Here is a 14,604-nt window from a genome sequence, read left to right as displayed (position 1 = left end):
ATAGCGCGGCGCATGTACTGTTGTTACCGTCACATGCTTCATTGGGCAACGTTAACGTCCTATCAAATCCTTTTCATATATGGGACTCACCATCCTGTCACTTGAAGGTGGGACCCTTCAGATCCTGCATTGTAATTAGCAAAACAACAAAACAAGGTATCATGGGCTAAAGACTCGCCTCGCTCACTCTCTCACCCCACCCATCTCTCTCTCTCTCTCTCTCTCTCTCTGCAATGTACAATAATCCTTCTAGCTCTTGATCTATCTCTGCTCAGTCATCTTTTATTCTTTCTTCTTCCTTGAGCAATTCACAAAGTGGGTTTTGCTGCTGCTTATTATTATTTATGCAGTGCGTCTTATCCCCTGTCCTCTCTGTCTTTCTCACAAGCGAACTTATTCAAGTTGTTTGTTTGTTTGTTTTGGGTCAAATATTACATAAAACGCTTTACAAATTTTATAGCCATCAACCTCGCAATACTCTACAAGCATGATTCCTTCATCATCTGCAGCCAAAAACCCGATCACAACAATATTTCCTAGAAAACCAAAATTATGTTTAGCTCCTCCAAAGTTATCCCACTTCCACTTGAGATCAATTCAATGCTCTTTTCAAAATGAAAATCTCAATACAATCAACAAACTTGAAAAACCCAGAACCCATGTATTTGGCATAATAAACCCAAGTCTAGTTTTTCCCCAGAAAGGCAATACAAGCAGAAGCAGGGGATATGAGGAGAAGAGAGGTTCTGCCCAATTGGGTAACCAACAGTTGACTGTATTATGGTTTGGTTATTGGATGCAGGGTTTTAGGTGCTTTCCATGGTTGGCTCTCAACTTCCACATGGCCCACAATCTCAACCTGCTTCCATCAATATTGCAGCTTGTGCAGCACTCTGCTAACTTTCCCATGGTGGCCAAGCCTTTCTATGGAGTCCTCTCTGATGCTATATGCATTGGTGGTGCTCACAGAATACCTTATATCCTCATTGGGGGTCAGTTCACATCTCCTTCCCTTGTTTATTTGATATGCTCCTTTTTGTATTCTATATGCGTTTAGTTTGTATTATTTTACCATGTTGGTTGCTCTTTATTTTTCCTTTAAATATTAATTTGTTATTTTATATGTTCGTAAGTTTTTCAAATCTTCATTTCTAAATTCATGTTATTGTTCTGTTCTGGATTAGCATGGATAGCTTCTTTGGTTTGGTATGACCCCTGTACTATTCAAGGTTTAAGATTGTCTATTTTGATGTCCAATCCTTCTGCTAATAAGTAAACTAGTAAAGTAGACTTCGCTTCACATTTCGGATTCCTGAGAATGGTATATTTTACTTGGTTCAGTTTGACTAGAATTGTTGAGCCTCAAGTTGGAAAAGCTTGCTTTAAGCTTTAAACAAGTGTTCTAATTATGGTATTATGGCTTTTCAAAAGATTAGAAGTCCCTCTAACATTATAGAATATGGTAAATGCAAGGATTAATTTATAATTTCGAATGATTCATATTTGGATTTATACAACTTCATATTTCTTAAAATAAATCCCTTTGGCTCTGATAGAAATCAATTTCTCAGTCTTGTTGCAGGTCCTATCTTGGGGGCCATTGGGATTGATCCCACTTGCACGCAAAGCCCATCCTACCTTTCTGGCTTGCATTCTTCTTGGTAATCTTGGCGCATCCATAACAGAAGTTGCTAAGGATGCTCTTGTTGCAGAGTATGGCCAAAAACACAAAAAGAGAGGCCTCCAGTCCTATGCATTTATGGCTTCAGCTGTGGGTGGAATCCTTGGAAACTTACTCGGTGGTTGCTTCTTATTAAAAATGCCACCAAAAAACATGTTTCTCATATTTGCCTATCTATTATCTGCTCAACTTGCAATTTCATCAACAGCTAGAGAGGAGTCTCTTGGTTTATCACAACTATCACATCACAATCTTGCAAAGAAATCAATCTGGGAAAATATAAGAAAGCAGTCAAGTGATCTTAAAATGGCATTACATGAGGACACCATCTCCTGTCCTCTTATTTGGGTCGTAGGTTCCATTGCCATAGTCCCCGCTCTCTCAGGTTCCATCTTTTGCTATCAAATGCAATGCCTACATCTTGATTCTTCAGTTATAGGAATGTCACGAGTAATTGGCCAGTTGATGCTTCTTTCTATGACCATACTCTATGACTGTTACTGGAAAGAAGTGCCCATGAGGAAATTGATAGGTGCGGTGCAGTCCCTGTATGCTGCTTATCTTCTTCTTGACTTTGTTCTAGTGAGACAGATCAATCTTAGACTGGGGATTCCCAATGAGGTATTTGTTTGTTGTTTTTCGGGTTTAGCAGAAACTCTTGCACAATTTAAGCTTCTTCCCTTTTCAGTATTACTGGCAAGTTTATGTCCCAAGGGTTGTGAAGGTTCCCTCACTTCTCTCTTGGCATCAGCATTGTGTTTGTCATCAATTTTTGGTGGGTTTTTGGGTGTTGGCCTAGCTTCCTTTATGGGAATAACACCTGGTAATTACTCAAACCTGCCTGTCGGAATTTTGATACAATTTGTTGCAGCGTTAGTGCCTTTGGGATGGATTCAGCACATACCCTCCAAACCAATTGTTGAGAAAGAAAGAAAGAGAAGTGTAAGTAAAAGAAGTCGAAAAAACAGAAGGATTGGAAGAGTGGTGTTAGGTTCCGTTTATGTTTACCGGCGAGAAAGGGAATCTGAAACACAGAGATAAGGCCAACCAGAAGATGAGGAAAAATATGTAACTCTTGAATTCTTCAAGTCACTTGCTCTTCACACGTGCGTTCATCTCCGTGCTCCATAAGAAGTATCATTAAGGTATTGTTGATGGGTGACAAGACCTGCTTCAAAGTCCAGAGATCTGCTATTTTATTTATTTTTACCCTATTCCCTTTCCATTTGTTTTTCCTGTTAGTAAATTCCATTTTGTTTTTCTTGCCTGTAATAAAATTGGATTGCAAGAATATTTGTATATAAATTACATACTTGTCAACAATGGAATCTCATGGCAAGAGGAGACTGAAATGTTATGATAAGTCCTGTGTGCTTAATGTGGAATAGCTGTCTTGCGTTTCTTTTGATTATGGGGTCTTCTTCAGCAGGTAGCTTTTACTCAGTTCTAAAAATCTAAACCTCTGCGACTTTTGAAGTTTTAATTCAACTCTTTTAATTTTAGACTAATTGATCAAATTTTTAACATTTGATTAAATTTTATCCAAAATTGAAATTGAAATTGGAGAGAGTGTGTCTTGCTGATGTAGCGTAATATGTGGTAATTTTTAATCTTAAATATATAGGTCTCACGTGACATATTATAAAAATAATTAAAAAAAACACATTCTCTTCTCTTTCTCTCTTATCTTTCTTTCTCTCTCCTCCCTCTTTTCATTTGAGACTTCCTCGACAACACTGAAGATCAGGAGCATGGCAGATATCACTTGTTTGCAGGAATTTTTGTGCAGATATTATAATATCCTTTAAGAAGTCCTTTACTTCTATGTAACCATCAGGATGCTTCACAGCAAGAGCCTTACTTTGAAACCATCCACCTTTGAAAGCTTTCTCTATTGCTTCCAAACCTTTGAAGTGCCCACTCATTACAATGTCCTTTGGGGATGCTTTTCTAAGGCATATGTTAGTGCCACCCTACACTGCCATGAAGGAAAATCGTTGACAGGGAACTAAGATACGCTCCCCTGTGACTACTGCTTTGGGTCTTAATGTTATGCCAGAAGTATAATTTATGTTGATAGGATCCCATGCAATTTTTAGTTGTCTAATCTCAAATCCAATATGTCCATTTGCCAAAAGAGTTTCATACTCATAAGTGTTTGAAGTGAAGCCAATGGGCGACAAACCATTAGAATCAGTAATGAAGACTACCATGGTTAGTTTTGCTTGTGTCTTTGCAAGAAATCAAATGCTTTGTGAGTAATATTAAGTAATTGATAATCTATAAAAATGATCTTAGCTTCTAAATGTTTTAGCAGGATAGAAACCATATTTGAGTTGAGGCATATATTAAGCGTACAAAGAACTGCTCTTGCCATGGGGATTGCAAAATGCAGGTCATACATTGCTAACATTTTTATGGACCCAAACAACTAGATTAGAAAACTTGATAGGCTGTGAACTCATTATAATTAAGGACTGTCCTCATTTTGTGTCATTAATAGAGAATGGCTCAGTCTGTAATGATGAAGAGCAACTGCCATATGGGCTCCACAGACTCCAATCTCTCAAGGATCTGCATGTTGAATCATGCTCGAAACTCGTATCTTTTCCAGAAGCTGGAGTCTTGTCCACACTGAGATGTGTTGCGATAAGGAATTGTCAAGGTTTGATGTCCTTGCCTGATGATATGATGAAGTTTAGCTGCAGAACTCATTAATATGTGTTCTTGACGAATTGGAGATTGAAGAGTGTCCTTTGCTTGAATGCTTTTTAAAAGATGAGTTACCTATGATGCTGAAAGAGTTGAAAATCTGATACTGTATATACAGAACTTCAGTTTCTGCCTAAAGGATTAATGAACAAGGTAAACATGTCTCATCTGGAACACGTGGAGATCATTGCCTGAGGTATTAAGAGTTGCCATGCTGCTGATCCTCAGTGTTGTTAAGGAAGTCTTGAATGGAAAAAGAGAGAAGAGAGAAAGAAAGTGAAAAGAGAGAGAGAGAAGTCTTCTTTTTTTTTTTTTTTTATGATGTGTCATGTGAGATTCATATATTTAGAATTAAAATTGTCACATATGATGCCACATCACACTTTCCGTAATTTCAATTTCAATTTCAATTTTGTATAAAATTTAACCAAATGTTCAAAATTCGATCAATTGACCCAAAATTAAAAGATCTAAATTAAAACGCCAAAAGTTGCAAAAGTTTGAATTTTTGGCGCCATTACCCCGAATATAAAATCGAAGCAGCCCCGCTTATCATTTTGGCTTCATCCAATAGGTGAACCGAAATCACAGTTGCATGCGCTTGGCAAAGTTTGCATCCGGATGATTTGCTGATCCAGAAAACTTGAGCAATTGAATGCGCCGTATAAGTCGGGACCTAAATTAAAGGACGCCGCAGGGAGCTGAAAATGGTCTCTTTTCAAACCACGTGCGCAGAAGCACATCATACAGCTGATCCTGAAATGACTTGACAAGTTTGATAAAAACGTGCACCACCTATAAATTGCAAGAGCTTAATGTTTAGTTAACCTAGGAATTTGTTTTGCGAAGAAAGCTGTTTGAACATATATCAAACGAAATAATATCCAAGTTTCAAAGGCCTTCCAAAACTTTATATAAAATTTGCATGATTCACACCTTTCCTGTCTAAGATGATTCCAGTTGCCTCCTAAATACCTGTCTGAAAGCCTAATGCCTGACGTCAAATTCTCATCTTTTTTTGTATTAAAAACTTAAATAAGAAAACAAGGTCACCTAAAACAATAGATGGTATTACAAGGACTGGTAAACAACCTAAAGTATAGGTAGTAATCAAGTTCGAGTGCCAAAGTACTTAATACCGCTCATGGCACGATGATAACCTCAACAATCAGGATCCATAAAATATAGCCATCATTGATCATCACACTTGACATCTATGTCATGCACTGAAAATCAGGAGGATGAACAATTCCCTTCATCAATGATATAAGACCATCCAGTATTTCATATATTGAGTTGGAACAAGGATGTGCTTTATCAGCAGCATAGAAACAATGAGTCGTGCTACTAATGCTTATCCAACTGCAACCAGGAGTTTTCCTTAAACCCCTTTCTTTCATTATTGTTCTTACCTTGGCTACAATATGCCATCTCCTACAAGAAGCATGTATATTTGAGAGTGAGACATAATTTGAGGGGTTCTCAGGTTCTAATTGAATAAGAAACTTGTAAGCTAGATCCTGCATCTCAAGATTCCCATGTAATATGGAAGCACTAACAAGAGCCCCCCAAACACTAGGACCAGGTTCCACGGGCATTGTTTTAATAAAATCTAATGCCATTTCAAGGCGGCCTGACCTACCTAACATGTCCACAAGACAAGCGCATATCTCAGCCGTTGGCCCAATTCCATATTCACTTATTGCAGAGTTATAGATACGAAGGCCTTCATCTACCAATCCTGACCTGCCACAAGCAGAAAGAGCCCCTACTACTGTTATCATGTCTGGTTTATTCCCTTTCTGAAGCATTCTATCATATAGAAAGACGGCTTCCTTTCCCATCCCATGCAATCCATATCCAGATATCAAGGAACTCCAAGAGATTACATCTCTACAAAAAGATCTGTCCTCAAACACTCGTCTTGCATAATTCAAGTTACCACACTTGGAATACATGTCAATCAAAGCATTACATAAAGACAAGTCATGGTTCAGTTTTTTTCTAATTGCATATCCATGAATTTGTTTCCCGCTAGTAAAATCAGCAAGCAAGCCACAAGTAGGAAGAACACTCAATAGGGACACCCTATTAGGTTCTACTCCATCTTTCACCTGCATTTCATGAAAAAGAACCAAGGCTTCTTCCATAGCTCCATTTTGCACATAACCATTGATCATTGCTGTCCAGACATAAACATTTCTCCTCTTCATTCGATCAAACACTCGTTTACCTGAATCAACTTTATTATTCCTTGAATACATATCAATCAAACAACATCCCAAATGAATATCTGAACCCAAGAACCCCCAGCCCAATTCATTTCTTACTATGAACCCATGAAGCTCCCTTCCATAATCCATTTTCCCATTATCATTATTACATAAAAGCAAAAGACTAGAAACTGTAAATCCATCGAGCTTGAACCCTTCAATTTGCATATCTTTAACAAGTTCTATAATCTCCTTAGTGAAATTACGATCCCCCGAATCCGCATATCCCGCTATAACAACATTCCAAGAAGTCGCATTTCTCTCTGGCATTTCACCAAACAGTTTCAAACATTCTCTAAATTCCCCACATTTACAATACATAAACATAAGAGAATTGGCGACAATAATATCCAAGACAAACCCAATTACTACACTTTTCCCATGAATCAGTTTCCCAGCTTTCAAGTCACCGATCTCACTGCAAACCTTGCATAGTGTTGCAAGCGTATAATCATCCAGCAACACACCACAGCAACACATCTGATAAAACAGACGAAAAGCTTCACCGTATTTCTGGTTTTTAACATACCCATTAATCAATGAGTTCCACAGATACACGCTCTTCTGTTCAAGCGAGTTAAAAACAAGTTGCGACTCAGTTGGGAAACCGCAAGCAGCATATGCGGAGATGAGTTTAGTTGCTAAAAAGGGGTTTTGAGAGAAACCAAGAGAGAGAATGCGAGCATGGCATTGGTGGGTGAGATCCAGCGAGCTGTGGGCAATTGAGAGCTGAAGCAAATGGAGAAGATTTCGAGATGGAGAGGAGAGAGAGGCAGAGTGGTAATAACGGGAAGTGACGAGGACAAATGCTTTGAATGAAGAGAGTCGGATCATTTAGAGCAACAGCTTGTTTTGAAGTTGGCGGGTGATTTTTGGAGGACAAAAAGGATAATCAGCGATCACTATAACCATTCCGGTGACGCCTACCCGGCCCGACACGGTCGGCCGAGACTGGAGTCTGCTCAAGGATTAGAGTTTAGACTGTTAAAACTAATATATATTTTTTTGAAATTTTAAAAATTAATAGTTTAATTGATGTGTTATGGTTTGTCAAACTGAAATTTTCTCCCTTCGTATTTGAAAATGATATATTTCTAAAAATTGAATAATTAATTTTTAAAAAATTGAAGAACATATATATTAATTTTGTCGTATTACGATTAAAAAGTAATTTATATTTAAGAGTATTTTGATTATTTTTCAGATAATTAATAATAAATTAAACATATTGATCATCAGTTTGATGGAATCGAAACAAAACAAATATTAAACTGTAGATTTTTAAAAAATTGATGGTATATATGTTAATTTTGACATAATTTAAGAATGAAAAGTAATTTTTTTATAATCAATTTTAATTAAAATTTAAATTAAGATATAAAATTAGAGACAGCTCTATTATTATAAAATTAAATTTCATTGATAAAATATTTATTATATATTTTATTTTTTATATACAATAGGAATCTATCCAAGTCGTTTATCATTAATTAATTCCCTTCTAGTTTATTAGATTAATTTAAATAATGAATTGATTCTCACAAATGTTGAATATATATATATATATATATATTTCCATGTTAATTACCCACATAGACATAAAATATGCAATGAGGGTGCGATACATAACATCAAGATTGAAAAGAATGGTGAGAGAATATACAATTCCAATCTTAGTGAGAGGAATAAAACGGTTAAATAAGACTATAGAATATATTCAAAATATCTCCTATCTCTAATCAAAGATAAACCTGAGAGATTCAAAAGAAATTTTTTTAATAATTTTTCTCTCAAATTAATAACATAAGTTAATTAAATCTTCTACCAATTAGGCCAGAAATTAGATTTTAATTGCAGCACCTTTCTAATACAAATTGGAAAGCTTCATTAATAAAAGAGGGTGGTACACACGCTATATTTTTTCGGTCAACCAAAATTTTACAGTTTGAGCGTCAGTTTAAAGGTCCAGTTTAAGAGCTCTCTCATTTGATGACCCTTTAGTATTACTTTTTATTTTTTTTTTGGGGGTTGGGGGGGCACAAAGTGAAAATTCTACATGTACTAGAGTTAACAGAAGGGTGCTACTAAATTGTGCATGCTAGCCCTGCTAGATGCACATGCCACACCAAAATTGCCATGGGAATCATCCAAGTTCCATAATCCATCCCAGAGAAATTCCTCGTTGGAGGCCTCAGGAACTGACGCATTTTCATTGTACAGGTTATATAACAAGCCATGCTCCTCTGTTGTGTTAGGATATGCAGTGGTCATATCTTGTCTTATTTGAGGCACATATGGCAAATGGGTTTCATTTTCATCAAGTAAGGACAAGATCTTTTTCACGTCCATCTGGTTTAGTTGCAGCAACTGCTGCTGCTGCTGCTGTTGTTGAAGCTGTTGTTGTTGCTGCTGCTGCTGCTGCTGAAATTGTTGCCTTTGCAGGAGACGGTTTCTTGCTTTCTCAGAGTTTTCTGGAGAGAGTTTGGCCTTTTTCTTGAAGTGAGTCCTCCAATAATTCTTTATCTCATTGTCTGTTCTTCCAGGCAAGCTTCTTGCAATTGTGGACCACCTGAATTTATTATATATATATTTTTCCAATTTAGCAGTCGAGAGCTTTAAGTTTGAAGATTCAGAAGAAAACTCAAAGTTCAACAAGCAAAGTTAATTCCAAGTTGTTACCTGTTTCCCCACCTAGCATGCAGCTCAAGAATAATGCTTTCCTCATGTGGAGTTATCTGCCCTCTCTTCAAGTCTGGTCTCAAGTAATTCACCCACCTCAATCTGCAGCTCTTTCCGTTCCTTCTCAATCCTGTACATGCAAAACAAAGAGAGATGCAAAAAAAATGGGCTTAATGGCAAGTACTATTGTATTACATTAAGGTAATAAGGAAAAAAAATAATACCATAAATTGAAAACTACTATAATTAACCAAATCAAGAACATCCAAATGCACCAGTAGGCACTACAAGAAGAAGAAATTGTCCCCGAAGCAAAGAAAACTGAGCTAATTGGTAATAAAGTAGACACCTGCAAGCCTAGCCACAGAGTTCCATCTTCCTTCACCATGCAACCTTACATATTCAATGAGCAACCTGTCTTCTTCAGCAGTCCAAGGACCCTTCCTCCAACTCTCTTCAATCAGGCCACCCCAACCCAGGTTCCCTGCCATCACTTCCCAAGACATATAAAAAGGATGGAGACAGAAAGGGTTTTTTATGGTCTTGAGATGTTTTTGTCTTCCAAATTCTATGCCACTGGGGTCAGTGTTTGTTGCCAATTTATAGCTGCACTAAAGCCTTCTGCTGCAACACATTCCATCACTTATTTAGTGTCACATCACTATCAAATCATCCCTATCGTTTCATTTCATGAGATACCATCATCATTTCCCATATTGACCTATATACCCTGTCAATTCTGGTTAATCAAGCGGCTGTGATTATATGATCAAGCCTTCTAGAAATGGGCAAAGCCTAAGGTTCAAGCCAAACATGTGACACACAAGGACATTTGGGAAATCCCAAAAATTGTTAGGGCCCTGGGTGACATGTTCGAATGAGGATCAAATCCAAATTAGAATATACTTCATGATGCTAAAGTGAGACAAAAGAGAGAGAGTAATCTCATGATCTTTTGCCAAGTATGAGCCCGTGCTCATGCGTCTAGACATTAAAAACAAATAGCCCCAGAGCGTCATCCAATATTTTGGAGAAAATAACTTAAATTGAAATAGATGGTGGAGTTTTTTGACATGAAAATTACTAGCGTTCCAATGGGCTTTTCCCAGGTGTTTTGCTTTCTTCTTAAGTATATTGATCTACGAAGTCTCCATTACACCCTAATTAAATAAATTTTGTTGGATTCCATTTTGGATATTGGGGCTATTAAAAAATTTGTACTACTGATGGGTCTGTCACGGCACCTTAGGGACAGGTGGAGGGTTTTAGTTCCGAGCTTCGAGATGTTGCGGGGGGAAGTTACGAATGAATTTATTATGACATTAAGATGTAATATATTTTAAATTTTATTTATTAAATATATAAATTTTATATATTTATATTTTAAATTTATAATAATCAATAAAAATTTGTAAGTTTTGAGCTGAAGGGGCGGAGGTGATTTTAATGAGTTGGTATGCAACGCAACCCAATAAAAGAACCAGCCGCCAGGTGCGTTGCTGCTTCGCGCCAATATATAATTTTCATCTTTATAATGACGAATGGGTTATGTATAAATCTCCTATAAATAAATAAAAATAAATAAATAATACATTTTGTATTAACGAAAGCCTCATTACAAGATTATAATTGAGAGTTTATATTTATCTGATATAATAATTAATTAAAAGAAATTATGTTGAAAATACAAAATTTAATTAAATTCTATTATCTATAATATCACAAATATTAAAACTCTTAAAAAAAACTAATACAGAGAAAATAAATTAGTAATTCCCCATTTGCACGCACTTATTTTTAAGTTAAATTGGATTTAAATTAAAAATTTTGAATTAATGTAAATAAAAAATTAAAAATAAATTAAATTAAATTTTATTTAAATAAGTACAGAAATAAAATTTAATTTTAAGTCATTATTAAATTGCTACCACAAACTCAAATACTTAAATACACTCTCAAACAAAACATAAATTAATCTTAGCTGTATAAATAGATGAAAGCTTTGGTTAAAAGCTAAGCATGTGGACATTTTAGTCATTCAATGTAAAAATACTTGCCTTGCTTAAACTTGTTTAACAACTAATCATGCGTGCACTTTAATTAATTAATCTTTTCTTAAGTGAATCAATTTAGATGTGCTTAGACCTGATGTATTTCCCTTTGCTAATTTTTTTTTTTTGGGGTGTCTTTTCAAAGTAGATTAGGATAAAGCATTTGGGATGCTAGCTAGGGGTGTGCAAACAGTCGGTTCGGTTTTGAACCGAATCGAACCGATAAAATCGAAAATCGAAAATTGGAAATTTTAAAAATCGAACCGAATCGATTGATAAGAGAAAATCAAATCGAATCGAACAGATAAATTTTGATTCGGTTCGATTTTAAACCGATTAAACCGAAATTTATAAAATTTCATTTTTTTAACATTAAATCTAAATAATAAAAACATAAAAACAAAAAAAATTAGAAATCAAAACTCAAAAATCTTTAGGTTCGGTTCGGTTTTCTTTGATTTCGGTTCGGTTCGATTCGGTTCGATTCAATTTGATTCGATTTTTTTTATTTCCTATATATATTAATAATTTCGGTTCGGTTCGATTTTTTGATTTTTTTATGAAAATAACCGAACAGAACCGATTAACCGAAATTATCAAAATTATAAACCGAACCGAACCGATTAAATTTTAAAATCGAACCGATTGAACTGAATTAATCGATTCAATTTGATTTTTTGATTTAAACCGAAAACTGTACGACCCTAATGCTATCTGTGGGATTGCAATGGGAATTTAATAACTAATTTCCTTTGTGTGTTTTTACTTCATTGGTAGGGAATGTTATGACTTTGCCCATAAGTTTCTAGAATACTTTATTAACTTTTCTCTCCCCTTTAATAATGATGATAATTAATTATCATATGTTCCACATTCATAAGACATAAAATAAGAGTATTAAATATAAAAATTATAATTTTTTTTAAATTAATTTTTGAGATTAAATTAAATTGAATTTATTTATTTTTATAATATTAGAATCAATTTTTGTTCCCAAATTAAATTATATGTAAATATTTAGTCATGCAACTTCATGTCTTAGAATGTGAAGAAAGTGTGTTGTCCTATATCTACTATGTATCAATATTGAAGTACTCATAGATATTTAGCCATGCAAATTTCATACTCCAAGAGTGTGAAGAAACTATATTGTTTCATATCAACTAAATAATTAATTATTTAATTAATTATATCATATAGTAAAATAATTTATCAAAATATGTTTTACAATATCATAGAATGTTGGGTATCAAATTTGATACACGATTTCATGACGGCCTTAATTAGTCAAATTAAGGTTATATTAGTGATGATATTTTTTAGCTGAGTCAGAATTTCACTAGCAAGTTGAGCCTGTGGGGGCGCTATGGTTAACTACAGCTGTGGCATGATTTTTATATTCTTAATCATCTTTGATGAAATTAGAAATAGATGCCAGAATTAGAATGATTTCAATTTCTTAATTACACTAATTAATCATGTCTCTATATTTGATATTTACAGCAAGCATGATCGATGATGCCAATTGATCAATGCAAGTTGCCTAGTTCTACCAATGTATCATCAATTTTGGGCCAACTCTTTTTTTTTTTTCTATGTAAAAAATACAGACAATGGCTCAATTATATAAATAGATTACTGTTAAAACTATAGTAATTTTAATAGAGTTCTTTTTTTCATATAAGCCACGCACACACCCGATTTACAATCGATATGGGATCCATAAGGATCAGGTCATAGGGCATGCCCACTAACTGGTGGACTTTAACCCATAGCTACACAGAAAATAAGACTCCTCACTTATTTTCACTCACAAGGTTCTTTTTTTTTTCCGTAAAAAAGACAGACAACGACTTAATAACGGAAATGAATAGCCGTTAAAACTATAGCAATTTTAATAGAGTCATTTTTTTTATATAAGCCACGTTGTATAAAATCAACCACTATTTTTTGTCTTTATCTTTTTCAGGGCTCTATGTTGTTACATTGAAATAACATAACTATTAAATATTGAATAAACATCACACATAATTATTCAATTTTATAAGTATTTATTTTCATAAGTTATATATCTTAATTTCTTTTAAAAATTCATTGAATTTTAATTTATTTTATAAAAAATATTGTAATTAAAAATTAAAAAATTTTAAATTAATATACTGAATTATTAATTATTTTACAAATAAAATTAATTAGGTAAGAAGGGAATGTGCAGCGAGGAACAGAAACCATTTTGAACTAAAATTTGACTTATGATTCTTCTGCTTCTATATGGCGTTGACTGTATCTATCAAGGAAGGTAAAAAGAAATTGAATTATTAAAAAGAGGATTATTATTATTATTATTCATAACCAATCCCAAATTGAGTCAAATTAATTCTCAAGAACTCTGACCATACCTGTAAAGGGCCACAAAAACTTGTCCAATAGGAAGGACTAGTTGGAACAATTTGGTGGGGGCCTAATTTTTGTTGATCTTTTCATTATCTTTTAGAATATTAAACAATATCACTACCTTAGCTTAAAAATGGAGTGTTTTTGATAATCAATGGTCCTGTGAAAAAAATAAAGCTCCAACTTCTCTGTAACATGCAATAATGGCATAAGCAAAAGCTTAGGTCAATTGAATAGGTGAATAAAAATAATTTCATTTATCTCTCAAGCAGTTAAATATATGTTCATATATTGTCTTTATCAATTTAATTACAACTGAAATTGATTTAAGCCAAAGTTTATTTGTAAAACATACTAAACATAAATAAACAACCAAATAATATAAAAATATAATCAATTCAATAAGAGTACTCTGCAAAGTATAAATCTTTTTTTTTTTAATAGTAGATTTAAATTTGAAGATTATCTGATGCGGGTCGTAAAGAAATTATGAGATCAAATATTGGAGTACACAATTTACTTATTAGTTAATTTATATGCTCTGTGAATATTATCGAATATTTTAAATTTTTTATATTATTTTTTATTAGTAATTAATTTTATTTATGTAAAAATATAATATATTTATTTATACTTTTTTTTTACATTCTATTTCTAATTAATAAAATATTTTTTTATCACTATTAAAAAAAATATATCATTTACCTGAGAGATAGGAAGAAAAATTGGTGTACTTTCACTCTAAGTTAGGCACCCATAATTGAAGTATGTGAATAATATATATTTGTATTTCTCTCTCAGATATTGATTTAAT

General features: G+C 33.9%; 3 protein-coding genes across 3 annotated transcripts; 1 reads left to right on the top strand and 2 right to left on the bottom strand.

Moving 5' to 3' along the window:
* The first annotated feature begins 159 nt into the window (after positions 1-159).
* LOC110657518 (probable folate-biopterin transporter 8, chloroplastic) lies at positions 160-2,726 on the top strand. Its single transcript, XM_021814757.2, has 2 exons — positions 160-992; positions 1,572-2,726. The coding sequence occupies exons 1-2, from the start codon at positions 488-490 to the stop codon at positions 2,720-2,722; spliced, it is 1,656 nt and encodes a 551-aa protein (XP_021670449.2). The 5' UTR covers positions 160-487; the 3' UTR covers positions 2,723-2,726.
* Positions 2,727-5,261: 2,535 nt separating this feature from the next.
* LOC110657516 (pentatricopeptide repeat-containing protein At3g12770-like) lies at positions 5,262-7,652 on the bottom strand. Its single transcript, XM_058145224.1, has one exon. It carries the CDS (start codon positions 7,498-7,500, stop codon positions 5,608-5,610), a length of 1,893 nt encoding a protein of 630 aa, XP_058001207.1. The 5' UTR covers positions 7,501-7,652; the 3' UTR covers positions 5,262-5,607.
* A 976-nt stretch (positions 7,653-8,628) lies between these two features.
* LOC110657507 (transcription factor MYB2-like) lies at positions 8,629-9,902 on the bottom strand. The gene is made up of 3 exons (XM_021814741.2): positions 9,695-9,902; positions 9,346-9,475; positions 8,629-9,235 (listed from the first exon to the last, which is right to left on the bottom strand). Exons 1-3 carry the CDS (start codon positions 9,849-9,851, stop codon positions 8,734-8,736), a joined length of 789 nt encoding a protein of 262 aa, XP_021670433.2. The 5' UTR covers positions 9,852-9,902; the 3' UTR covers positions 8,629-8,733.
* Between the last annotated feature and the right edge of the window lie 4,702 nt (positions 9,903-14,604).

This window comes from Hevea brasiliensis, chromosome 4, assembly GCF_030052815.1.
Source record: "Hevea brasiliensis isolate MT/VB/25A 57/8 chromosome 4, ASM3005281v1, whole genome shotgun sequence".
In the NCBI taxonomy this organism is placed as follows: Eukaryota; Viridiplantae; Streptophyta; class Magnoliopsida; order Malpighiales; family Euphorbiaceae; genus Hevea; species Hevea brasiliensis.
This window is presented reverse-complemented; position numbering and strand designations above follow the sequence as displayed.

Excerpts from the sequence above, each read along its gene's own strand:
- LOC110657518 (XM_021814757.2), top strand. The coding sequence starts at position 488 with ATGATTCCTTCATCATCTGCAGCCAAAAACCCGATCACAACAATATTT. Across the intron at positions 993-1,571 it reads ACCTTATATCCTCATTGGGG|TCTTGTTGCAGGTCCTATCT; the intron begins GTCAGTTCACAT and ends TCAATTTCTCAG.
- LOC110657516 (XM_058145224.1), bottom strand. The coding sequence starts at position 7,500 with ATGATCCGACTCTCTTCATTCAAAGCATTTGTCCTCGTCACTTCCCGT.
- LOC110657507 (XM_021814741.2), bottom strand. The coding sequence starts at position 9,851 with ATGTCTTGGGAAGTGATGGCAGGGAACCTGGGTTGGGGTGGCCTGATT. Across the intron at positions 9,476-9,694 it reads CTCTGTGGCTAGGCTTGCAG|GATTGAGAAGGAACGGAAAG; the intron begins GTGTCTACTTTA and ends TTGCATGTACAG. Across the intron at positions 9,236-9,345 it reads CATGCTAGGTGGGGAAACAG|GTGGTCCACAATTGCAAGAA; the intron begins GTAACAACTTGG and ends TAATAAATTCAG.